The sequence below is a fragment of the Anomaloglossus baeobatrachus genome, chromosome 6 (genome assembly GCF_048569485.1).
Source record: "Anomaloglossus baeobatrachus isolate aAnoBae1 chromosome 6, aAnoBae1.hap1, whole genome shotgun sequence".
Taxonomy (NCBI): domain Eukaryota; kingdom Metazoa; phylum Chordata; class Amphibia; order Anura; family Aromobatidae; genus Anomaloglossus; species Anomaloglossus baeobatrachus.
In genome coordinates, this window is record NC_134358.1 from 251,693,361 (window position 1) to 251,720,827 (window position 27,467).

The window sequence follows — 27,467 nt, forward strand, 5'->3', positions numbered from 1 at the left end:
AATTCAGCCACCTGTGTCCATTGACCTTCATTTCATGTTACTTGAGGGTTGACTATATCTATAAGAAACGATTTTAGTTCAAGCAATCGCTCAGTCATTAAAAAAGTGCTGCCTCACAGAGTGGCTTGATCAACAATTGCCCCTTTCCCAGCACGTCTCTTCAAGATGGAATCAATTTTAGGGGTTCTGGCTGCAATAGCCAACTTCCTTACTTTTCCAATTAGATTTCCAGCATGTCTGCCCAGTTTCACATATCCGGCTTTTCGCTGGTTTGGCGGATGAGGCGGACGCTAGTACAGTACGATACAGTACAGTGGTAGCGCCGCAACTTCCAGGTCACATGCTCTGGTCACATGACTGCATGTGACTGGTGTTTGTCGCGCTGCCACTGTACTGCATACGCTGTACTGGAGTGCGCCGCATCCGCCAAAAATGTGATGTGTGAAACCGGGGTCCCTCTTGCAGACTATCTCTTATTGCCAGCTGCTTCGTGTGCACAACACTGCGCATGTGATGAATAGGAAACTGTTTTGAAGCAGCTTCAACAAGATCATCTAATCCTAAAGTATCATTCTGCTGTTCTTCTGTTGTAATATCTGTTCCTCAGTTACATGAACAGCACTGTGGCTCCATCTCACACATACTAAATCCTAAATTTTCTTCCAGCTGTTGTTCATTACTCTCATTCATCAGTTTAATTGTACTTATCAAGTTTGAAGCATTGTCCGTTACAATGGCAAGAACCTGCTCTTTTTTTAAGTTCGTAGTCTTGCAGTACTTTTTCCACTAAGGCCTGGAGAAACTGGCCGATGTGATGAGCTTTAGTATCTTTTACTGCCAGTGACTTGGTAACAATTTCTTTGTTACAAAAATATCGAACATTGATGGCAAAATAATTCAGTGAAATGCAGTGACTCTGGCATCCAGCAAAGGCAATGGGTGAAAAGATAGGACATTCAGACACAGTGTTTTGTGAGGATCCTCACAAAGAATGAGAATGTCAGTTTGTGGCGGCTTTCTAATCTGCTGTTGCTATTGAAAGCATTATCTATGACAGTGATGGCGAACCTATGCACCAGAGGCACGCTGAGCCCATTCTGCTGGCACGCGTGCTGTCGCCCGATCCTGCAGCTTTGGTCTGCTAGTGCAGTCGCGCCGGCAGATCAAATCTGTGTTGGAGCGGAGGAGACATTTCTCCTCCGCTCTGACACTCCTCCTCCCCAGGCTGCAGGTATGTTGCCTAGGAGACGGAGGAGCAGCGCCGGCGCCGTCTGCTGGCCGCGTGGGAACTGAGGACCCAGCAGCGTGGAGCGGGGGAGCGTGTGCAGGTAAGTTGTGTGTTGCTTTTTTTTTTTAATAACTCGTGTGCGGCTGTGCCAAGGTGGGGATGGGGGGGCAGCGCCAGCATGGGGTGGGGGAATGCACATGGCAGCGTGGGGTGGGGGGGGAACGCACTTGGCAGCGTGGGGTGGCGATGGGGGAACGCACATGACAGCGTGGGGTGGGGGGAATGCACATGGCAGCGTGGGGTGGGGGGAATGCACATGGCAGCGTGGGGTGGAACGCACTTGGCAGCGTGGGGTGGCGGTGGGGGAACGCACATGCCAGCTTGGGGTGGGGGAGGGGGGGAACGCACATGCCAGCATGGGGTGGGGGAGGGGGAACGCACATGCCAGCATGGGGTGGGGGAACGCACATGCCAGCATGGGGTGGGGGAACGCACATGCCAGCATGGGGTGGGGGAGGGGTAACGTGCATGCCAGCATGGGGTGGGGGAGGGGTAACGCACATGCCAGCATGGGGTGGGGACATGCATGCCAGGATGGGGGGGAAACATGCATGCCAGGATGGGGGGGAAACATGCATGCCAGGATGGGGAACAATGCATGCCAGGGTGGGGAACAATGCATGCCAGGATGGAGGAAACATACATGCCAGGATGGAGGAAACATGCATGCCAGGATGGAGGAAACATGCATGCCAGGATGGAGGAAACATGCATGCCAGGATGGAGGAAACATGCATGCCAGGATGGAGGAAACATGCATGCCAGGATGGAGGAAACATGCATGCCAGGATGGAGGAAACATGCATGCCAGGATGGAGGAAACATGCATGCCAGGATGGAGGAAACATGCATGCCAGGATGGAGGAAACATGCATGCCAGGATGGGGGAAACATACATGCCAGGATGGAGGAAACATACATGCCAGGATGGGGAAAACATGCATGCCAGGATGGAGGAAACATGCATGCCAGGATGGGGGAAACATACATGCCAGGATGGAGGAAACATACATGCCAGGATGGGGAAAACATGCATGCCAGGATGGAGGAAACATGCATGCCAGGATGGAGGAAACATGCATGCCAGGATGGAGGAAACATGCATGCCAGGATGGAGGAAACATGCATGCCAGGATGGAGGAAACATGCATGCCAGGATGGAGGAAACATGCATGCCAGGATGGAGGAAACATGCATGCCAGGATGGAGGAAACATGCATGCCAGGATGGAGGAAACATGCATGCCAGGATGGAGGAAACATGCATGCCAGGATGGAGGAAACATGCATGCCAGGATGGAGGAAACATGCATGCCAGGATGGAGGAAACATGCATGCCAGGATGGAGGAAACATGCATGCCAGGATGGAGGAAACATGCCACGATAGGGTACATTTACCAGGAAGGGGTACATTTACCTGGATGGGGGTAAATTAACCAGGATTGGGAACATTTACCAGGATGGAGGACATTTACCAGGAATGGGGTACTTGCCGGGATGGGGGAACATTTACAAGGATGGGCAATATGTCAGGATGGGGTACATTTACCAGGATGGAGGACATTTACCAGGATGGGGCCGTGATGGGGACAAATATACCAGAATGTAGGAAATATATATCAGGATGGGGGACATGTTTACCAGGAAGTGGCCGAGGAAGGGGACAGAAGTACACAATGATGGGGAGGGGAGCAACTCGTACGTCTTTATGGGATTTCAAGATGTTCAGACTTTGAAATGTAGATGTGGATTACAGGGTGACATCTGATTGCATTCCAGGCTAAAATCTCTGTCTAATATGCTGCAATTTTTTTCCAGAAAGATCAATCCAACTGCTGTGTCTGGAAAGGGCAGGGGCTCAGCTTCAGTGTGTGGTAAGCATGCATGAGCGTGATGCCCCTGCTGAAGAGAAGACGGCAAAGGTAAGGTTACAATCAACTATTTACATAATAGGATTGGTTGGCACTTCGGAAAAAAAATTGGGTTTAGGGCTAGAGTTTGGGCACTCGGCCTGTAAAAGGTTCGCCATGACTGATCTATGAGCTCAGGAGCCTTTCAACTGATGCGGTTTTTAAGAAAGCTGATCTGCTTTTGCAGCTGACAAACATATCCTCAAAAAACGCAGCAAAAACGCTGTGTGAATGTAGCCTTAGATCAGGAATAGAACAGACATTTATAGGACATTTCATAACTTTCCCAAATTCCTATGAAAAAATATTCAGCACATTCTGCATTGCACTACTGTCCCCAATTTATTATGTATTTTAGGAGTCGGAGTATTTTATACCGACTCCGACTCCACCAAAATGAGCTCCGACTCCACGACTCCGACTCCACAGCCCTGGCTATAAGGATCAGCTGCCTGACCGCTCGTTCTTTTCTCCCGATTAGAGCAGCACCGCTCAGATTGGGAAAAATGCTCTTGTAACCTGCAGTACTGGGCTGCTGGTTACAGGACCTGAGTTATGTGAGCTACAGGAGTCATCACATGACTTTGTGCTACCATGACAACCATCAGATCCACGTGATCACGTCACATGACTTCCGGTGGCGGGCGGCGAGTAAACCTTTACCGTGATTGCCATTTTGACAGCGCCAGTTAAGGGGTTAACAGGTATCGGTGGATAGTGATTCCACTCGTGCCTGCAAGGCACACATGTCAGCTGTACAAATCAGCTGACATGTGCGCGGATCCCTGCCGACAGCCCGCAGAAGCCGGTGGGGATTAACACTATGACTGCTAGGACGTATCTTTACTGCCCGCGGTTGTTAAGGGGTTAATAGAGAATCCACCAATTAGAATAGGTAATGTCAATACTGACCATGCTCCACCTTCTCTGCAAAATGTCCTTTGTACAGGCTCTTTACATTCTCCATCACAAAATATATGGTCAGTCTGTGTATTGTGGATTATGTACATACTAAAGGGGTACTCCAAGGAGATTAAAAAAATTCTTCTAATGGCCCTGCCCTCAAACTATAAAGATGAGATCCATAGAGCTGATCGCCAACCTCACATTGCCTGTAATTCAGTGACACTGGAGCTGCTCCTTGGTGCTCCCCCTCGCTTCAGACATTACAATACATATAAGGGGGCATGCCCTGCTACATGCTCTTGGTAACAGCCAGGTCCAATATTATCTGCTTTTGTACTGTTCGAGAATAGGGGGCCTGACTGACAGACTCCTCAGCATTCCTCACTGAATACAGATTTTACCTCAGAATTTTCATAATGACTGACAGAGAAAGAAGCAAATTTCTCTGCTAAGATATATTACAAAGTTGGCTATTTTGATGTGTACTATTGATTTATGAAATAAAACAAAGGTTACGCTTTAAGATTTTCAAAGCATTCAAGTACATGGGAAATAAAAGAGCAGTACTTGGCAGTGGCCATACATCTTTACATCAGGCTGCTGCTGGAGCGGATATCAGTATGGCTGTTGGACCCCAGGTTTCATATTTGTGACCTATCCTAAAGGGGCATTTACCTGGCAAGATGATCATGAGCAAGCATTGTTAAAAAGGCTTGTTTCACAATTATCTTGCTATGTAAACAAGCTGCCGATCATTATGTTTTGCGCAGCATTAGAGATTATCATTCTCGGCAGTACATTATCCTATATAAACAGGGAATATGGCAGCACTGAATGATCGAGTACATAACATCACTCTGGGTGCATCGCTTGTTTTAGTCTGCATGTGTACACAGGAGAAAACACAATGTCAACAATATTACATAGTGTATTACATATTTACAATTTATTAAAGTTGTATTCCAATAAATATATTTTATGTTCTATCTAAATATCTTGATTATTTTATCATAAAAATGATTAAATGTCTGATGTTCACATTGTACTACAATAAATTTTTCATTTAAATATAAGCAATATATGTGGGAGTCGGTGCAAGGGAAATTGAGGAGTCGGAGGTTTGGCTTACCGACTCCACAGCCCTGGGACATTGTGGTATTGTGCTCATCCTTGTAGTATTGTGCTCCTCTTTGTAGTATTGTACCCTGCAGTATTGTGCCCATCTTTGTAGTATTGTACCCTGCAGTATTGTGCCCATCTTTGTAGTATTGTACCCTGCAGTATTGTGCCCATCTTTGTAGTATTGTACCCTGCAGTATTGTGCCCATCTTTGTAGTATTGTGCCCTGCAGTATTGTGCCCATCCTTGTAGTACTGTGCTCATGCTTGTGCCCTGCAGTACTGTGCTCATCCTTGTGGTAATTTGTCCTGCAGAATTGTACGCATCCTTGTAGTATTCTGCTCATCCTGGTGTCCTGCAGTATTGTGCCATTCCTTGTAGTACTGTGCTCATGCTTGTGCCCTGCAGTATTCTGTCCTTCAGTACTGTGCTAATCCTTGTAGTATTGTGCCCTGCAGTATTGTGCCCATCCTTGTAGTATTGTGCTCATCCTTGTGTCTGCAGTACTGTGCTCATAGACACCTGACATCACTAACCTAAGGCTTAGTGGCAGCTATGGGCTGCCATTAACTCCTTATTACCCCGATTGCCACCGCACCAGGGTAATTGGGACGAGCTGGGTAAAGTCCCAGGACTGTCGCATCTAATGGATGTGGCAATTTCAGGCGGCTGCTGATATTTTTAGGCTGGGGGGCTCCCAATAACGTGGGTCTCTCCAGCCAGAGAATACCAGCCCTCAGCTGTGAGGCTTTATCTTGGCTGGTATCAAAATTAGGGGGCACCGCAGGCCTTTTTTTTAAAATTATTTATTTTTCTGTACAATATAGACCTGCCAATCGTTGGTTGTGATTGGTTGCAGTCAGACAGCTGGCACTCAGCGTGAGGGTGCATCTGATGGCAACCAATCACAGAGAGGGAAGCAGTGAATATGTATATTATGAGCTTAATGAGGGGGTGCAGTGAATATGTAATGAGGCTAATGAGTGGGTTGGGAAAAAATGAGAGACTGCTGGAGCAGTATGACAGCCGCGTCGGTGATCGGTGAGTATAAAGGGAGAGAGAGATTTTCACTCTTGCAATGTTTTTTTTATCCTGGAACAAAGTGGGTGACCAGCGTTTTTTGTGACAAGAACGCAGGTACATCGCATACAAAACAACCCATTTTGTTACGTTGCATTTTGCCATCCATTTTTCATCCCCTCATTGAGTTCTATGGGTGACAAAATATGACCAAAATGCAAAAAGAATTGACATGCTGCTTGTTTTTTGTCAAAGATTTTGTCAAATATTTGACAAATAAAACGCTGACAAAAAAATGCAACGTGCGCATGGAAATTCTGATTTCTCATAGACTTTGGGAAGCAAAAGCATGCAGTTTGTCATTGACACAGTGCAGTATAAAAACGTGACAAAAACGTGAAGAAAAAAAACCCACAACGTGCGCACATAGCCTTACAATATGCACCCAGAACTGCATGTGGCTCTGGGTGCATATTGCACCTGACAGGTTCACTTTAAAGGGAATCTGTCACTAGATTTTTACTACCCCATCTGAGAACAGCATAATGTAGAGACAGAGACCCTGATTCCAGCTATGTGTCACTTACTGAGCTGGTTGCTGTCCTTTTGATAAAATCACTGTTTTCTCTGCTGCAGATCTAGCAGTTATACAGAGCTCATGAATATGCTGGACTACCTGGCAGCATGCCAAGTAGTCTTCTAATGATAAAATCACTGTTTAATCAGCAGTAGATTATCAAAACTACACTAAGCAGCCAAGTAAGTGACACTGCTGAAATCAGGATGTCTGCCCTCCGTTATGCTGCTCTCAGATTAGGTGTTAAAAACCTGTTGACATATTCCCTTTAAATATTATATAACTGGAGTCAAGTATTAGTTCACTGCACTAGACCATTATCTTAAGACCTCTGTCACACATTCGTGCCTCCGGTACATGTTTAGCAGTTTTTTCACATACCGGAGGCATGTACACACGTGGACATATGATTTCATAATGGTTTGGATACACGTAAGTATTTTGGAACGGAACGTGTGTCCGTTCCGTACTTACGTGTGTTTCTCACGCTGACATGTCCACGTATTCTCCGGCAGCACGGGTGTAGTGTGGATGTGGTCCCGTGTGACACGCGCCGGAGAAACACGTGTCATTATTTTAAAATAAAAAAAAACCACATACTCACCGGTTCTACGTGTGTTATCGCGGATAGCACACGGAGAACACACGTGGCCCGCACATACCGGAGACACATACTTGCAACACGCAGGGACAATACGTGTCTCGTGGCACGTGCGTGATTTCCAAGTGAGTGTGGCAGAGGCCTAAAAGGGAGTTTCTCAACTTACAAAAATCAAATGTCCAGCATCAAGGAGGATAAAAATAAAACTTGTATTTATTTGTATGATTATAAAAACATACAGACTGTGCAGTGGACACAGAGGCACAAGTGCAAAAAGTGGATCTATCCGACGCGTTTCGACCAGAGAGTCTTATTCATGGCATGAATAAGACTCTCTGGTCGAAACGCGTCGGATAGATCCACTTTTTGCACTTGTGCCTCTGTGTCCACTGCACAGTCTGTATGTTTTTATAATCATACAAATAAATACAAGTTTTATTTTTATCCTCCTTGATGCTGGACATTTGATTCTTGCTGCCTTCATTCCCGCCCAGGCCAGGGCGTTCCGTGCATCGGTGCAGAGTCCAGGAGTGAAGAGGGGTGAGCTGACAAATTTCTCTCAACTTACAAAGTGATAGCAAACACAGACATATGCCTTTACTTTTTGATTGGGGGTGGTCCAACCTTTAAGTCCTGCATCCAGAAGGAAGCAACCATAGCACTGGTCAAGCTCAGTTTGCCTTTCTAAGATGCCCCATAAACACACACAGCTGTCGGCTCAACTATGGTTTGGCCAAATTCAGGCATACATATTACAGTCCGAGTGTGGACTGCGAGTTTCCTGACCGAAAATAAAAGCCTTATATATGCCTATGAAGCCAAGTTCGGGTCAAGAAACCCACCCTAGGTCAATAATTAAAGCCTGCATTCGAACCATGTTTCACAGACAACATTGAAAGCATAGGAAAAGCTTTGTAATCTCCATTTCTTAAGCCATATTGGTAAAATATGAATGGCATAGTGATGACACCGATAACAGTTTTTCACGTACGTGTTTTATCGATGGAGGCATAACGCCGGCTGCAGACCAGCATCTGAAAAATCATCTAGGTTTCACTCAGAAAACTCAGACAATTTTCACCATGTGTCCGTTTATTACGTCTGTGTGTGATCCATTTTCTAACACCCACATTAAAAAAAAGTACATGATAAAATAGTGTTTTATTGTAGAAGTGAATCCATAAAAAAAGAAATTAGTGAATGCTGAATTTTTTGTCTCACGGTTTCTAGATAAAGGTTGTTTGTTTGTTTTTTTAACTCTTTCACCCCACGACAATTTTACTTTTTTTCCTCCCCTTTTTCCAAAAGCAATACAGTTTTTTATTTTTCCGTCAATCTAGCCATACGAGGGTTTGTTGTTTGCAGGATGAGTTGTACTTTTGAACGACACCATTCATTCTGCCCCATACTGCACTAGAAAATGAGAAACAAATTGCAAGTGCGGTCGGATCGCATACATACTCACCACATCCAGCGACACTGATTTCTTCTGGCTGGTAGAATCCCGAGAGGCAGTGCAGTGGAGCGCAAGGACCTGCTGCAATGCAAGGACCTGCGGGCTGGACACATGACTTCCTCCCATCATTCCCTGTGGCCAGACGTATTCTGTAACGCTGGATGTGATGAGTGAGTGTGTGTCAGCCCGAATAAGGGGAGGACGGCGTGCAGCACCCACCGAAGATCACAGGGAGGACCTGTGAGCCACGTAGATGTTTGGTAAGTATGAGTCTCCTGGGAAGTGGGGTGTCTGCTTTTTTGGGGGGGTAAACTTACCCCCAACCACGTTTCTTCAAGAATAAGACCTCCTCCATAATAAGCCCTAGTGCTTTTTTTGGGGGGAAAAAAAAAGTATAAGTCTTATTTTTGGAAAAACACGATAGTGATGAGCAGGCACTACCATGCTTGGAACTGGTAACCAGCAGTCGGAAGCTCGGATGGGCACGACTTGAGTACCTAAGTATAATGGAAGTCAATGGGGCATTTTTCCAGAAGATCTTCCCATGCTCGAGTCCCCCATTGACTTCCATTATACTCGGGTACACGAGTTGCGCCCATCCGAGCTTCTGACTGCTCGTTATGTGACTAGACCACCGGCGCATGGTAGTGATCGCTCATCACTAGTAGTCACCATACCGGTTGTCCTCGGTGTGTCTCCTGTTGTGACTGGTATTCTAGTCCACCTGCGTCCATGATGGCCCTGGTGGTTACTGTAAACCACACCTCCATAGCAAAAGACAGGTCAGGCACGGTTCACACCAATCTGGAGCACAAACAAAACGTCTCCACACAGGGGGCGGCGGGGAGGATGACGCTACGTGACGTCAGGGTGAGGGCACATTATGGCAACATGACGTCACATTATAAGGCAGGGAATAACCCTTTCAGAGCTGCTCAGGGCCAAGCTGCTTGTTGGCACTGTGGCACCCTGCATGGTGAATATCAGCAGGGAAACAATACACAGACAGATGTGAGGTAACGCATGAGGCACAGCCGCCACCTGGTGCCCTCACTGATCGCCGGGAAGCAGGCCGCCATTGTACATGCTGCCGCCATGCCTCCTCACAATCTCCGCACACGGCTCCGGCCTCTCCTCAGCCCGCTCCCGCCCATCCCCTCTTACTCTGGGTCGCGCAGCTCCGTGTCCGCGGTCGCCATTTTCCTCACAGATTCGGAGGAGACGAGGTTACAGGAGCGGAAGGGGGAATGCTCGTCACCTCCGTACTGCAGCGGGAACTTCCGGTAGTGGTTGGCAATGGTTGGCGACCTCGTCCTGCAGCGCGCTGTGACTCCTGCCGTTGTGTTGTGAGTCCCCTGTGGGACTGGAGTTAGTGAACCAGAGATACTAGTCATTGTGGCCAGATATTGGATGGACTGTTCGTCAGAAGTAGCAGGGAGTAGAAAGCCGTCACCTCCACAAAGGGGGATCCAAGACATGGTGACCGCTAAGGCTATGTGCAAACGCGTAGGATTGAGAGCAGAAATCTCTGCAGCATTTCTGCATCTCTTGGCAGAAAAAAATACATTTTTGGTGTAGATTTTTCCTATTCATTAGGATGGGTGAAATTTGCAGCTAAAACACTAAAAGAATTGTCATCTTGCAGATTTATTTCTGCAAGGAGAAAATACTCAGGTGTGCTGTGCACTCCAGGAGCCGCATTCCCTTGGCTGGTAGCAGGATTCCCTTCAGGTTTTGTGATAAATCTGCACTCAAAAATACGACATGTGCACACAGCCTAAGGCCTCTTTCACACGTACGTGCCTCCGGTACGTGTATGGTCCGTTTCCTCACATACCGAAGACACGTACACACGTAGACCTATGTCTTCCTATGGTGTCAGCCACACGTATGTATTTTCGAACGGAAAATGTCCGTTTTAGCTGTGTGTCACACGGAACGCAATCGGGTCACACATAACACACACGGATGTGTTCCGTGTGACACGCACCGGAGAAAAGACGTGTCTGCGAGAAAAAAAACATTACTCACCTTCTCCTGCCCTGCTGTCCCTGCCGCTGCTGTCACTTGCTGCCTACCGCCGCTCATTGCATATTCACTTCATTGTGGCTGGAAGCAGCAGCAGTGGGGAGTCGGCAGGATCGGAGACCGAAGTTCAGCACCACGGACAGCGACGCCAGGGACAGGTGAGCAGAAAGTTTCCGTTCTCCGTGTGTTATCACAGATAACACACGGAGAACACACGTAGGGCATGAACACAGCACACCGAGGGCTATACGCACCTTTGACACGTCCATGAAACACGTGCGTGATTTTCATGGACGCGTAAAAGAGGCCTAAGAAGAGTCTCGGCGCTGGTAATGGGACCAGCTATTCAGTTATCACATTGTCGTCAGCACATGCTCTGTACCCGCAAACATGCTGCCGATGTCGGTGATTTTCCCACATAAGCGATCCTGTCAGCATTTCTCTCCTGGGTGCTGTCGTATTTAGGCTGTGTGCACACGTTGCGTTTTTTACCGCGGAAACGCTGCGTTTAGAACCGCAGCGTTTCAGTGGCAAATTGCATGCGTTCAGCTTTCCCAGCAAAGTGTATGAGAAAGCCGAAAAATCAGTGCACACGCTGCGTTTCTAAACGCAGCGTTTTGGATGCCAAAAATCTGTGCGGAAAGAAAAGCAGCATGTCACTTCTTTTGTGCGTTGTGGCTGCGTTCTCTCCCCCATTGAAATCAATGATGCGAGTCAGACCGCAGCTACAACGCAGGGAGCTGATTTTTTGTTGCGGTCCGCGGGCTTTGTCGACATGCCAGAATGCAGGCATTTACCTGGAAGTGAGGTCAAGAGGTTTCCTGTTGACCTCACTTCCTGGCAAAGTTCAGGAAAGCCCCCGGTGTCGCCAAAGTGCCCACCCCGACCCCCCCCTCCCGAATATCCAACATGGCCGCGCGCACAGCAGCGCACCGGCCGCCCTACTCCTCTGTTTCTGTCACATGTGCAATAACACATGCGACAGAAAACTGCTCCCCAGGCCCCGGTCACCCCCTATTCCCCCCGGTGTCCCCCGGTAACCCCCGTACCTGTCACAGCGCTGATCCCCCGCGGCCCCCTCCTTCACAGTGCGTGCCGGTCACATGTGCCGAGCAGCTGACAGCTTCCTGTGTTCAGTGTGAGCTGCGCTGGCTGCTGCTGCTGCTCGGCACTGTGCAGCTGTGACCCGGGGAGAGTGGGTGCAGATTCTTTGCACCCACTCTCCTCAAATGGAGGGTCTGCACTACTAGAAAATGGGGGACACGTACCCTGAGCGTGCCCCCCATATTCTAGAAGGTCCAGAGGCGACGTGGGACGTCAAAAATGGATACTGCGGACCCAATTTTTTTCTTTTCAATAAATTGGTTAAAGAGGATATGTTTTTGGGGAGTGTTTTTTCAAATAAATTTTTTTTGGTTGTCAATTTTTTTTGCTATTACTGTCAATTAGTTATGTCTGGTATCAAATAGACGCCGTGACATCACTAATTGCTGGGCTTGATGCCAGGTGACATTACACATCTGGTATCAACCCCATTTATTACCCCGCTTGCCACCGCACCAGGGCGCAGGATGAGTTGGGGCGAAGCGCCAGGATTGGCGCATCTAATGGATGCGCCACTTCTGGGGCGGCTGTGGCCTGCTATTTTTAGGCTGGGAAGAGTCCAATAACCATGTCTCTTCCCATCCTGAGAATACCAGACCCCAGCTGTCAGCTTCACCTTGGCTGGTGATCTAATTTGGGGGGACCCCACGTTTTGTTTTTTTTTTAAATTATTTATAAATAAAAAAAAGCAGCTTGGGGAGCCCTCCAAATTGATCACCAGACAAGATGAAGCTGTCAGCTGTGGTTTGCAGGCTACAGCTGTCTGCTTTACCCTGACTGGCTATAGGGGGGACCCCACGTCATTTATTTTAATTATTTTTTTTTGGGCTAAATACAAGGCTAGGCACCCTTTAGTGCCACATGAAAGGCACTAAAGGGCGCCAGCTTAGAATATGCAGGGGGGTGGGACGTTATATATATGTTTGACATCCATTGACACATTTTAGGCTGTGTGCTCAATCCTGAGCCTCAGCATGTCAATTTATCCTGCGGAGACAAGAGTGTTCTCTGCAGGTAGCATAGAGCTCCCCAGCAGCCTGAACCCAAATCGTGGGCATGGGCAGCTGCGTTCTCCCGTGGACAACACTCACATCTCTGCAGGAAGGCTGGCACTGTCACTGGATCATGTGGTCAAAAACGCACCTGAAGAAAACGCATGGAAAACACATGAAAAACGCACGAAAAACGCATGCGTTTTTGATGCGTTTTTTCCAAAGTGCATTTTTTACAATTCTCCCCTCTGCCAGAGGGTGCCTTTTTTTCCGCGCTGAAAAAAACGTAACGTGTGCACATAGCCTTACATGGGAATCTATGTTACAGACAGTTATCACCTTGTATAAGGTGGTCTTTCCAATCACAGATTTCCTACCATGACACCCCTGATGGGGGCCAGCCCGCAGGGGTCTGGAGACAATTACCATTCTGATTCCTTAAACCACTACCTATACCCACTTCTGACTCAGGGTAAAGATTTTCCAGTCATCAACATTGATTTTGTATTTTTCTATAAAAGAATAATAACTCCCACATGGATCCAGCCACTGACCCCCTTATATCAGTCCCTCCACACCAGACCCATCCACAATACAGTCAGAGACCGCTTCCACAGATACAGTCGCCTGGGCTGTGAGACCCACAGATGCCGCCATAAGCCTTCCACTCAGATCCAAAGTAGAGAAAAAGAGAATTTTGTTTACTTACCGTAAATTCTTTTTCTTATAGTTCCGACAAGGGAGACCCAGACCATGGGTGTATAGCTTCTGCCTCCGGAGGACACACAAAGTACTACACTAAAAGTGTAGCTCCTCCCTCCGAGCATATACACCCACCCGGATGACAAATCCAACCAGTTTAGTGCAAAAGCTGAAGGAGGACATCCACCCATAAGTAGAGATAGAGTCAAACCCGGAAGAACCGGAACCTCTGTCTACAACAACAGCCGGTGAAAAACACACGGAACAAGAAAGCTGCCAACAGGCAACAGGGAGGGTGCTGGGTCTCCCATGTCGGAACTATAAGAAAAAGAATTTACGGTAAGTAAACAAAATTCTCTTTTTCTTCATCGTTCCTATGGGAGACCCAGACCATGGGACGTCTCAAAGCAGTCCATGGGTGGGAAATAAACAGAAACTAAGAAGTAGGCAAAACCTAACTTCACAAATGGGCGACAGCCGCCCGAAGGACGCGTCTGCCCAAGCTCGCATCTGCCGAAGCATGAGCATGCACTTGGTAGTGCTTCGAAAAGGTGTGCAGACTAGACCAAGTGGCAGCCTGACAGACCTGCTGAGTCGTAGCCTGGTGCCTGAAGGCCCAAGAGACACCGACAGCTCTGGTCGAGTGCGCCTTAATCCCCGGCGGGGGAGGCACCTGAGAACATTGGTAGGCATCGGATATGGCCGACCTAATCCAACGAGCTAGGGTCGGTTTAGAAGCCGAGAGACCCTTGCGCTGACCTGTGGTAAGCACCAACAGAGAGGTGCACCGCCTAAGAACAGCGGTGCGTGACACATAGATCCGGAGCGTCCGCACCAGATCCAGAGTAAGCAACGCTTTCTCAAAGCGATGCACAGGGGCCGGACAAAGGGAAGGCAATGAAATGTCCTGGTTAAGGTGGAAAGGAGAAACCACCTTAGGGAGAAAGTCCGGAGTCGGACGGAAGACCACCTTGTCTTGGTGAAAAACCAAAAAGGGTGATCCCGAAGAGAGCGCAGCCAAATCAGAGACTCTTCTGAGAGAAATTATGGCCACCAGAAAGACCACTTTCTGTGAAAGACGAAACAACGAAACCTCCCTAAGAGGCTCAAAGGGGGGATTCTGTAAGGCCGTGAGGACCAGATCAAGGTCTCAGGGATCCAGAGGCCGCCGGTAAGGCGGATGATGTGAGATGCGCCCTGCATGAAGGTGCGCACCTGAGCCAGCCGAGCGAGACGCCGCTGGAACAACACTGACAGAGCCGGGACCTGTCCCTTGAGGGAATAGAGGGACAGTCCTAGCTGCAGACCGGACTGTAGAAAGGACCGGATGGTCGGCAAGGAAAAACGGCCAAGGAGCATGGCCGGAAGAACGACACCAGGACAGCAAAATTCTCCAAGTCCTGTGGTAAATCCTGGCCGAGGAAGACTTCCGAGCCTGAGTCATAGTGAAGATGACCTCGGAAGGAATGCCTGAAGCCGTAAGGATCCAGGGCTCAAGAGCCACGCCGTCAATCTGAGAGCCGCAGAATTCTGGTGGAAAACGGACCCTGTGAGAGAAGGTCTGGGCGGTCCGGGAGATGCCACGGCACCTCTACGGACAGACGGAGCAGGTCTGGGAACCAAGCTCGCCTGGGCCAGTCTGGGGCGATGAGTACGACCCGACGGCCCTCCATTCTGATCTTGCGCAGGACTCTGGGCAAGAGAGCTAGATGGGGAAACACGTAGGCCAGACGGAACTGGGACCAATCCTGAACCAGCACGTCCGCCGCCAAGGCCTGAGGATTGTGGGAGCGAGCCACGTAAACCGGGACCTTGTTGTTGTGCCGGGATGCCATTAGATCCACTTCCGAAGTGCCCCATTTGCGGCAGATTGACCGGAACACTGCCGGATGCAGGGCCCACTCGCCGCTGTCCACGGTTTGAGGCCGAGATAATCTGCCTCCCAGTTTTCTACGCCTGGGATGTGGACTGCGGATATAGTGGACTTGGAGTCCTCCATCCACTGAAGGATGCGTTGAATTTTCAACAGGGCTAGGCGGCTGCGAGTCCCACCCTGGGGATTGATGTAGGCAACTGCTGTCGCGTTGTCTGACTGGACTCGAATGTGCTTGCCCGCCGACAGGTGGTGAAAAACTACGAGAGCTAGGAGTACAGCCCTGATTTCCAGCACATTGATCGAGAGGGCTGATTCGGATGGAGTCCAAGTGCCCTGTGCTCGGTGGTGAAGAAACACTGCTCCCCAGCCGGATAGACTGGCATCCGTGGTGAGAATCACCCAGGACGGGGCCAGAAAGGAGCGTCCCTGGGACAGAGAGAGGGACCGAAGCCACCACTAAAGAGAGCTCCTGGTCTGTGGCGACAGAGCCACCAGCCTGTGCAAGGAAGAGGTCCCTTGTCCCAACAGCGGAGAATGTCCAGCTGCAGGGGACGCAGATGGAACTGGCAAAGGGAACCGCTTCCATTGACGCCACCATTTGACCCAGCACCTGCATGAGGTGCCTGATGGAATGACGGCGGAGCCTCAGCAGAGAGCGAACCGCCAGATGAAAGGACTGCTGTTTGACTAAGGGCAACTTCACAAGTGCCAGCAGAGTCTCGAATTGCATCCCTAGGTACGTAAGTTCCTGGGTCGGGGTCAGAGTGGACTTGCAAGCGTGGCGAGAGTGAGCGAGACACTCCGCTGAAAGTGAGCGAGACACTCCGCTGACATTCTGCACTGGATGAACCCTTGACTAGAAGGTCGTCCAGGTAAGGAATCACTACCAACCCCTGGAGGTGCAGAACCGCAACCACTGCTGCCATGACCTTGGCGAATACACGAGGGGCCGTGGCTAACCCGAAGGGGAGAGCCACGAATTGGAAATGTTCCTCTCCGATTACAAAACGTAGCCAACGCTGGTGTGAAACTGCGATTGGCACATGCAGATAGACATCTCTGATGTCGATGGATGCTAAGAAATCTCCTTGGGTCATTGACTGATCGCAGAGATTCCATGCAAAAATGCCGCACCTGAACATGCTTGTTGAGAAGCTTGAGATCCAGGTCGGAAAGTACCGTCCTTTTCGGGGACTAAGAAGAGATTTGAGTAGAAATCTCAGAACCTTTCCCAGTTGGGAACTGGTACAATTACTCCATTGGCCTGCAAGAATGCCACGGCCTGTGAGAAGGTGGCGGCCTTGGAGCAGGGGGGAGTTGACAGAAAAAATCTGTTTGGCGGGCTGGATAGAATTCCATTCTGTAGCCGTGGGAGATGGTAACCCACACCCACTGATCGAAGACGTGTTGAAACCACACGTCGCCCAAGAGGGAGAGCCTGCCACCGACCAAGGACGTTACTGGCGCGGCCAGATCTGAGGACGCGGCTTCATGCGCCAGTTGGTTTACGGACCTTGGCTGAGTTAGTGGACGAGGCCGAGGGCTTAGAGGACGACCAGTTAGAGGAACGAAAGGAACGAAACCTCGACTGGTTCCTGCCCTGGACAGGTTTCCTGGGTTTGTGGCATGGAAGTACTCTTCCTGCCAAAAGCTTCCTTAATAATTTCATCCAGTTGTTCACCGAATAGACTGGTCCCAGAAAGGGAGTCCAGCAAGGAACTTCTTAAGAAGCATCTGCCTTCCACTCTCGAAACCACAGGAGCCTGCGGATAGCGAGGGAAGTAGCCGAGGCCACCGCAGTGCGGTGACAGTCTCCAGCATGGCAGGCATGGCATAGGATGAAAAAAACTGAAGCCTGGAAGTTAAGGCAACCATTTCGGGCATAAAGTCCCTGGTGAGGGAATGCATCTCCTCCAGAGAAGCAGAGATGGCTTTGAGAGCCCGCACTGCTGAAAAAGATGGGGAGAACGAGGCCCCTGCCGCCTCATATATAGATTTGGCCAGAAGGACAACCTGGCGGACAGTGGGATCCTTAGAGAGGTGCCGTCAGCCACTGATACAACTGTCCGGGCTGAAAGTCTAGACACCGGAGGGTCCACCCTTGGTGAATGAGCCCACTCCTTGACCACCACTGGTGGAAGGGGGAAACAGTCATCAGAACCACGCTTTGGGAAGCGTCTGTCAGGACAGGCTCTGGGCTTGGTCACAGTGGCCTGAAAACTGGAGTGGATAAGGAACACACTCCTTGTTTTCTTAGGCAAGGTATACTGATGCTTTTCTGCCAGAGGGGAGCTCCCCTGATACAGGCGGATTGAGGTCCAGTACAAATATAATGGACGCAATCAAATCATTAGCATCTGCGCCACTTTCGGACAGACCAATGGGGTACATGGAGAAGCGTCCGAGCCCCCAGTAAAGGCATCCTCCTTGTCCTGTGAGTCGGCTCGTGAACCAGAGCCGCGGGGCGAGGAAGGAAAGGGGACCCTGCGTCTCCATTTTAGGAGGATGGGGTCTGAGACCAAATGAAGAATCCTCTGTGAGCTTTGCTGAGCGAGCCGTAGCAGCAGAAGCGCCCTGAGAAGGGGCTGATGCATGCTCAGCAGTGTCCGGGACAGCTGTCCCATAGAGATAAGGATTCTGCCCAAGCCTGGGGTTCAGCCACCGGAGCCGGAGCAGCCGGAGGGACCACTGGGGATGAGCCTCCAGGCTGAGGCACCACTATGTTAGAGCAGGCATCACAATGTGGTTATGTGCTCAGTACAGACAGTACGAGTCTACATGCAGTGCATAATAAGAACAGCCTTGCAGCTTTGCTCTGATGTGAGACATGCTGCAGAAGTGGGGGCTCTGTCCAGAATGACCCCCAGCAGAGTATATAAACAGAGTATATAAGCAGCAGCACAACCGGAGGTTGTGGCTTGCCAGACCGTTTAACATAGGCACATCTCTGTGCCCTCCAGATCCCCCAGCCCAGGCCCCCATTTGTCACAATATGGTTATGCAGAAATTGAGAACGCTGAGAAAATGGCGCCGTGAGCGAGGAGAGGGGGCGGGGCCTACTCTGAGAGCTGGATCCGGAGGGCCAATGAGGTATACAGGGGAGGGAAGCTTTCCTCAGTGAGGAGTGTCCGTTCCCTGTGCTGAACAGCCGCTGGGCGGAGCCACACTGTCCCTCAGTGAAATCGAAACTAGGCCTCAAGCGAAGCCGGGGCCTAGATTTAAACATGCGGCCAGCGTGCAGGCACCATCGGCGCGGTTCTCCAGTGAAAACTGGAGAACCGGCCGGAAATGTTAACACAGACATATAACACACTCTCCCCCACAAATAAAGTACAAGGGACCCCTGGAAAGACCACTTTCTGTGGTAATAACGTCTCAGTACTTAGCTTGTGAGACGCAGGTGCCAGGTCCCTGGGGGGTGATCGCTCCGTCCGGCAGGATCCTGAAAGGGCTGCGGATGGAGACCGGTCTCCTGCAAAGCAGTGAGAACCGTGATGGCTCCCACTTCAAGCCAGAGCTTCAGGGAATGGTGAAGGAGCGCGGCATGAAAGGGCTCCAGCCCTGAAATCAACCTTAACAGCACCGCCGACACAGTGGGGTGAGAAGGGACATGCCGGGAGTCCAGATTGGACCCGCTTTTCTTCCAAATCTTTGAAATCAAAAATCAAAATTCAGAGAATGCATGTGTGTGTGTGACCTCCTGAACACAAAGCATTGAACTGGTTGGATTTGTCATCCGGGGGGGGTGTATATGCTCGGAGGGAGGAGCTACACTTTTAGTGTAGTACTTTGTGTGTCCTCCGGAGGCAGAAGCTATACACCCATGGTCTGGGTCTCCCATAGGAACGATGAAGAAAGAGTTAACTATCATTGTATCTACCTGTTAAAGAAAACGTGTCCCCAGTTTTTCCCTATATAAACTTTAATCACCATCTTTCAATTGCCTGTAACTCCGTTTCTGCAGCTCTCTCATTAGGTCACATCTCCCCCACATAAGTAAGAAAAAATTGTCTACATTGTATGCTAATTGGCGCTATAGTGTCCAATAGGGGTCTTCTGTGTTGGTATATGCAACAGATGAGGACTTCTTTGTATGTGTGAAGGGCGACTTTATGCTGATCTAACAAAAGATGGCGATGTTGTGTAAAGTTTCCTTACTCACTGTATTGTAAAAAGTCTTTTGTTTCTTCCTGGTTTTGGTTTCTCTTCCTGATGCAATGCTGTATGACTGTGCATATTATTACCTCATGTTCTCTCAGACTTAAAGAGAATGTTATCCCATGTAATCTTCTCTGTGAACTTTGTTCTGCACCTGGGAAGCTAGAAGCTGTGCAACATTCTGATCATGCTCAGTGACGTCTCCAGCCAGGATTGACGTGTCTGATGTCATCCACACAGCCTACAGCTCCCGTACCCTTCTGTTGCTGGCGGGAGAGTTGAATAGACTCTGGTACCTGGTCATGTCAGTCACATCCATCAAGATGATTACAAAGACAGAAGAGGCGCCAAGCACTCCAGAGACACTCAACAGACCAGACCGTGTCAATTAGCATACAGAGAGAGCGAATTATAAAAGATACTTTCTTAGGTTTGCAGAGGAGCTGGTGAAGAGGTTGCATGAGTGCTATTAACTCCTTAATGTTCTGTGATGCCATCAGGCAGCATGTCAGTTTGTTTCAAACAGGCTCAGGAGCAGAGACCGCTCCACACAGGAGTGCTGATGGCGCCAGCTATGTTACATACGTTCCAGTTGGTATATGTTGAAATTATGATGATTTCTCAAGCTTGTCTTAGCAAACAGTTAGTGAGAAATAGAAAGCACAAGAATGTGTAGCACCCCAGGAGTTCGGGGGAAAATGCACGTCACCAGGCTGGTGAGAGTCAGAGGATGTCACGGGTGGCCCTGCCCGGTTTCGTGACCCTGAGGTGTATACAGAGGGAGATGAGTGGATAAAGGTGATGGTGGAGGTTGTTGTCGTGACGCCACCTGCGGTCTGCGGCAAGGGAATTAGCCGCCGCTGCTGTCGCTGTCCTTCGGGGCGGGTGGTAGTAGCATCCGAGGTGTTTCTGCTCTCCACAGGTGGAGCGGGCCCTGGGGGGAATGATGAGGGGTGTAGTATTGGTGGTTGAGGCCGTTGGCAACGTCGCCGGTAATAAGAGTCCGAGTCGGCTGCTGTGATTCCAGATTGTTTTACTCACTGTTATACAGTGTGCCCAGGTATTACAGGTCACCTGCTGTGATAGGCCCTGTCGACCTCGGATAAGTTGGAAGATTGTGTAAGTTGCTCCTACTTCTACCCCAAGTGGAACCTGCCCCCCAGGTGGCTGGCTTCAGTGACACATTTTTTATTTGATTTTTACTTTTTGCAGATACAGCAAACACAAGGGAATCTATTACTATATTTTAGTATCTTAAACGACCATCATGTCAGTGCAATGTTGGGGTTTAGAGTACTGAACTTGCTGTTATATTCCCTCTTTTATGGCATTATTTCATAATAGAAAATGACATAGAGCAGGCAGAGAAGAATAGTGAAATCAGGCCTTATTATTTTTGTGCTGATACTGCTGCTTTTGGATCTTACTCCTCAACACGTATCTATTTAGGCCAGGATCAGGAAAACCTTTGTCCTAGAGCTGATTTTAGATTGTACCCCACCCCCCCTTCTACTGTATTATTGATTTGCAACCATTAGGCATCTTCATTGATTCATTTGGGAAATGTCCCAAGGTAACCACACAATTCTATTATGCTGTTGTGGATTAATCGCTTTCATACTCGCTGTATCCTCCGCTGTCTTTCTGGAAATGGTATTTCTAACACAACATATTCATTGTAGTGACTGTAAAGCTGTTCCACACATTTGAATGTTTTGGTTTGTTTTCTGTAGCAAGTATATGGTTTTCTACAAGCCTCATTCAGGTGAACAGGACACAATGTAGACATTTCTTTATTTCCCTTGTGCTTTTGAAGCCAGCCACAACATGTCCTCCACCAATCCAGGCGGCAGCAAGACTGGCGGTATCCCTAACAGCCAGCAAAATCGTCAAGAACAGAGCTCCTCAACTCCAGTCCTCAGCGCCCACCAACAGATCAGGTTTTCAGGATATCGTAAGTATTGCACAGGGGATGGAATTATTCTCTGTGCAATACTGTGAAAATCCTGGAAACATGATCTGTTTATAGGCGTTGAGGACTGGAGTTGAAGAGCTCTGTTCAAGAATCCAAGCCTTTTGCAAATGTAAAGAAAAAATGAGAACAGGAGTGCTCCTGTCTGTGACCACCTGATATGATGGAGGAAGGATCGGTGAGTTTACACTCACCTGTGGTGGTTGTGCTTGCAGGCACAATGCTAAACTGCTGCAGTGGTTACAGATGTGTGAATGAAGCCTCATCTGCGACTGCTCCAATGGTCCTGCTGCAGGTGTAGAGATTGCTTGCCACAGTTGCCAGCCTCCAAGCACTGTGCACTGGACCGATCCTGCGTCCTGCAACGTCCACAACTCCCCCGTCTCGCTGACCACATGTCTCCGGAATCTGGTGATGAGTCGGCGATAATGGAGGAGGGCCAGATGAGTTCACCCCACTGCTGTGCCAGCTGCTCACTCCCTAGGCAGTTATGAATCACTATGTCTGGGCACTGCAAGCAGTGAACTCCATAAGAATTTGAACATATTTATCTGGTATTACACAATCACAACGCGTTTCGGGGCAGATAAAGGGGACAGACTGTCCCAGAAATGCATTGTGAATGTGTAATACCAAATAAATCACTTCTAACTTTTGTGGAGTTCACTGTTTGCAGTGCCCAGACACCGCTCTTTTTTGATCCAGACATAGAGAATCCAAGCCTCAGAACAGGCTCAAAGTATTTAAAGGGTGTGCTCCTGCCTATCATCAGGGGTGTAACAATTGCAGTCATAATGGGGTGACTGTGTCCATGTCGACAGTTAGTGGGGCCAGTGCAGAAACAATGGGCAGCTGTTATGATCCGGAACCATGGAAGACCACCATAAATCATTGGTGAAAGGTGACAAGAGCATTGGCAACTAATCTGGCCGCCATCCCCTTACTAACCATCAACACTAGAAGTACCCGAGGGGTGAACTAACATCCTGTGCACCGCAAACCCAGCCGGAGAACTAGCTATCCTAAAGGAAGGAAAGGTGACTAACGCTCTGCCTCAGAAAATAAAGAATAGCAAGCCCCCCACATTCAAAGACTGCGGTGATATAGAAGACACAATACACAGATAGATGATAGGATTAGCAAAAGGTTAGGCCCTACTGACTAAATAGGACAGGATAGGAAAGGGACTGATGGTGGCCAGAGAAAAACCATGCAAAAATCCAAAAACCTGATAGTACAAAAAGCCCTCAGATTACAAGATCTGAACTCCGTCCTATACCAGGCGCTCTTGTCATACCAATGAACAGAAAGCAGCAATCATTACAAATTCAAGAAGCAAAAAACACATGGACTTATAGGAGCAATACTCCAAACATAGCTGCAGGGAGCTTCCCAGCTAAGCAACTGAGAGGGAAGATCCCTGCATGCAAATAAACTGAAAACAACCACAGCAAATGACAAACTCAGATAAGAGCAAAAAGAACCAAACAACAACTAAAGAGCCAAGCACTTATCTGGGGTAGATGTGGTCTGGAGCAGGATGAAGCAGGCTGGTGAACAAAGAACAACTGACATCCGGCATAGCCTGCTAGCAGACCAGGGTTTAAATAGGCAGAGAGTTAGCAATGGAAACGCCCATTGCTCAACACACCTGGTCTCTGTCCAAACCATTCCTGGCCACAAGAGGGAGCCTCACAGCAGCAAAAGCATAACTGACATTCACAACAGGCAGCACTTTCTAATAACATTCTTGCCTTGCTGTGTCTATTCAGGGTATGGTCCGCACACATATCCTTCAGAAGCAGAGCAGCCCGCAGCACACCTCTGGTCTGTGGCACAGCGCAGTGCCTGTGTTCATGCAAGTGGAGAGGTTTCAGTGACTCGGAAGCATGTTTAGCTTAAAGTGGGGGACACGGCTGTAGGTTCGCCATGTGGCCACTATTTATATGTGGAGTATTAATTTACTTGTTTATAGACAACTCTGAAACTAACACTGTCATTTCCTCGGTTCACTGAATCTCATTCAACTTCTCTCAGGAGAATTCAGTAGGTAACATCTATTGCTTCCGATTGGTTAAGTGCTCATATGTGATCATGTTGCCAGTAGGTGAAGAGACAAGGAGAAAAGGAAGACGGGAGGATGTAAGTAAAATGAAAAACGGAGTAACCAACATTTCTATTTTCTTTTTATAAATCAGCAGTTCAAGTGAAACTAAGAAACATTTTAATAATCCGTATTAACAAAAAATGCTTTTCTCTAATTTAACTCCTACTCAGTAACTGCCGTCCCTAAGAGCCACACAGGACTTCTTTGGACTTTTCTTGTAATGCCAGATCCTTCCTCCTGTCCTTATTGTAATATCTCTCATGCACGACTGCACTTTATTGTGACTTACATCTTCATTTATTAAATATCTTTCAGCATTTAAATCTTTGTCCTCTGGTTTTTCTATGTTTGGCATTATTGTAGTGAGGAAGCCCACTTAATTCACGGCGTGTGTGTCTCCAGCAGCACAAGCTGGGCACAATGTACGGGCACTACAATATACTGGGCATGACAAGGGCTTATTTGTAATTTTTAATTCTGTAACATTCACTGCGTTTGATTTTGACTCGCCCCAGGGCTATGGGGTACTCTGTCCCGGGCCGTATATTTACGGGCACAGTTCACTAGGTGGCCGTTGCCCGGTTCCGTGACCCTGGGGGGGGGGGTCACTTTAAAAGGGGGTTATATACAGGGGGATATTTAAAAAGTTTGTATTGTGATGCCACTTGCAGGTTGCGGTTTTGGTGTTGGGACCGCTGCTGCACAGTTTCTCACAGCTGGTGCTGATGTTAGTGGCAGCCTGAATGTTGGGCCCTCAGCAAGTAGGGCCGGAGCCGCAGGGGCTATGTGATGGAGTTAGGCGCGGAAAGACGGTAGGCCACACAAGAGATTGCAGTGTAACTGGGTTCTTTTACTCACAGCAGGTTGATAGCTAATACCCGGAGGAAGGCTGGTTCTCACCGCTGGTCCCGTTAGTCCCAGTGCCGGTTTGGTGACCTGGTGGCTTCTTTCCCCTGCACCCTTCTTTAGTTGGTGGGTCCCCGTAGATTGGAGCATCTGGGGTCCCCTCCTGGTAGTCTCTCAGTCTTTAGTCCGTACAGTGGCAGTTTGAGCCCTGTAGGGTAGATGTTCGGTTCCGGTCCCTGGTTCTCCCGTCACTGCTGATGCCCCTGGACTTTTACGGTCAGTGAGGTCCTGGATGGTCCCCTCACTGTGCAGATTTTATCAGATCTGCCTGGAGCGTTTGCCTGACCTAGGGCTCTGTACCCCATTGGTGCTATGGTTCCGGGAGCACTCCATCGGCAACTACACACCTGGGCCCTCAGGTCACCGTCACACACTCCTGTCAGCACGGTCACGTCCGACTCCTCTCGCTTCCACTTACTGACTGTCTGACTTCTCCCACCTGGTTGTCATCTAGTGGACTGGATCGGCTCCACCCCAGGGTGGCCATTCATTGGGTCCAATTCTAGTCTGTCACCAGTCCTTGGTGGTAGGGAAAAACTGGGATTAAAGTATGTTTTGGTGTTACTGGCACTGGTCTTCCGGGTCCCTGGGGTAGGCCCCACATCTTTGACAGGATGCAGTACCTTGTAGCTCCTGATGACTTCAGGGATGCTACAATTTCATAGATTTTTTCCAGAGACTAAATCATCACTATACCAGTAGATGAACTCCCAGAAGGGTGTAATTTCCAAAATTTGGTCACTTCAGGGGGTTTCTCCTGTTCTGACATTTAGGGGCTCTGTAATGAAGTCCACAAACTATTCTAGGAAAATTTGTGCATCAAATGGAATTTCTTCCCTCCCGAGCCTTGTACTGTGGCCAAACAGTACTGTACAGTCACATGTGGGGTATTGCCATGTTCAGCAGAAATTGTGTAACACATTATGGGACCTTTTTCAACATATTCCCCTTATGATAATTGAAAATCTGGGGTTAAAACAATATTTTTGTGGTAAAAATGTAATTATTTTTTCTTCACCGCCCAACAGCATAAACTTTTGTAACACACCTGTGGTTTCAATATGATCAGTGCACCCCTAGATGAATTTATTGAGGGGTGCAGTTTGTAAAATAGATCTGTTGTAGGAGGTTTCTGCTGTTTTGACACCTCAGTGGCTCTGCAAATGTGACATGGCAGCCGCAAACCATTCCAATTAAATCGGAACACAACTATGGCGCTCCTTCCTTTCTTCACTTTGTACTGTGGCTCAAAAGTAGTTTTTGACCATATATGATGGCACATTAGCGTACTCGGGAATAATTGCACAATAAATTGTATGGTTCATTATCTCCTATTGTCGCGGGCGGGGAGGAGGGTGCCGGCACCGCGCTCACCCCTCTGCTCGGGTCCGGCTGCTGCTGCTCAGTGGTGGCTCTAGCGGTGGGCCGGATCCCGGGGGTTCTCGAGCGGCACTCCTCGCCCGTGAGTGAAAAGAAGGGAATTTTGTTTACTTACCGTAAATTCCTTTTCTTCTAGCTCCAATTGGGAGACCCAGACAATTGGGTGTATAGCTTATGCCTCCGGAGGCCACACAAAGTATTACACTAAAAGTGTAAAGCCCCTCCCCTTCAGCCTATACACCCCCCGTACTGCTACGGGCTCATCAGTTTTGGTGCAAAAGCCCGAAGGAGGAAAAAATTATAAACTGGTTTAAAGTAAATTCAATCCGAAGGAATATCGGAGAACTGAAACCATTTAACATGAACAACATGTGTTATACAAAAACAGGGGCGGGTGCTGGGTCTCCCAATTGGAGCTAGAAGAAAAGGAATTTACGGTAAGTAAACAAAATTCCCTTCTTCTTTGTCGCTCCTTATTGGGAGACCCAGACAATTGGGACGTCCAAAAGCAGTCCCTGGGTGGGTAAATAATACCTCATAATAGAGCCGTAACGGCTCCGTCCTACAGGTGGGCAACTGCCGCCTGAAGGACTCGCCTACCTAGGCTGGCATCTGCCGAAGCATAGGTATGCACCTGATAGTGCTTCGTGAAAGTGTGCAGGCTCGACCAGGTAGCTGCCTGACACACCTGCTGAGCCGTAGCCTGGTGTCGCAAGGCCCAGGACGCTCCCACGGCCCTGGTAGAATGGGCCTTCAGTCCTGAGGGAACCGGAAGCCCCGAGGAACGGTAAGCTTCGAGAATTGGTTCCTTGATCCACCGAGCCAGGGTTGACTTGGAAGCTTGTGTCCCTTTACGCCGACCAGCGACAAGGACAAAGAGTGCATCCGAGCGGCGCAGGGGCGCCGTTCGAGAAATGTAGATCTTGGCGGACGTAGGTTTCCTAGCCTGTCTCATAGTGGCAATGACCTCTTGAGATAATCCTGAAGACGCTAGGATCCAGGACTCAATGGCCACACAGTCAGGTTGAGGGCCGCAGAATTCAGATGGAAAAACGGCCCTTGAGACAGCAAATCTGGTCGGTCTGGCAGTGCCCACGGTTGGCCGACCGTGAGATGCCACAGATCCGGGTACCACGACCTCCTCGGCCAGTCTGGAGCGACGAGGATGACGCGGCGGCAGTCGGCCCTGATCTTGCGTAACACTCTGGGCAACAGTGCCAGAGGAGGAAACACATAAGGAAGCCGAAACTGCGACCAATCCTGAACTAAGGCGTCTGCCGCCAGAGCTCTGTGATCTTGAGATCGAGCCATGAATGTTGGGACCTTGTTGTTGTGCCGTGACGCCATTAGGTCGACGTCCGGCAT

The 27,467-nt window shown here is 49.0% G+C and overlaps 2 protein-coding genes across 2 annotated transcripts in view; one reads left to right on the forward strand and one right to left on the reverse strand.

Annotated features, from left to right (window-relative positions):
• The window catches only part of PRP4K (pre-mRNA processing factor kinase PRP4K), a 153,371-nt gene extending 143,239 nt beyond the window's left edge, over positions 1 to 10,132 (reverse strand). The window contains 1 exon segment of the mRNA XM_075314795.1: positions 10,042 to 10,132. Within this exon segment, the coding sequence (XP_075170910.1) occupies positions 10,042 to 10,076 (35 nt within the window). The 5' untranslated portion in view covers positions 10,077 to 10,132.
• LOC142243165 (uncharacterized) overlaps positions 9,838 to 27,467 on the forward strand; it is a 79,779-nt gene continuing 62,149 nt past the window's right edge. Inside the window, exon 1 of the mRNA XM_075314797.1 lies at positions 9,838 to 9,893. The gene's annotated coding sequence lies outside the window, so the exon portion shown is untranslated. The remainder of the gene's footprint in view (positions 9,894 to 27,467) is intronic.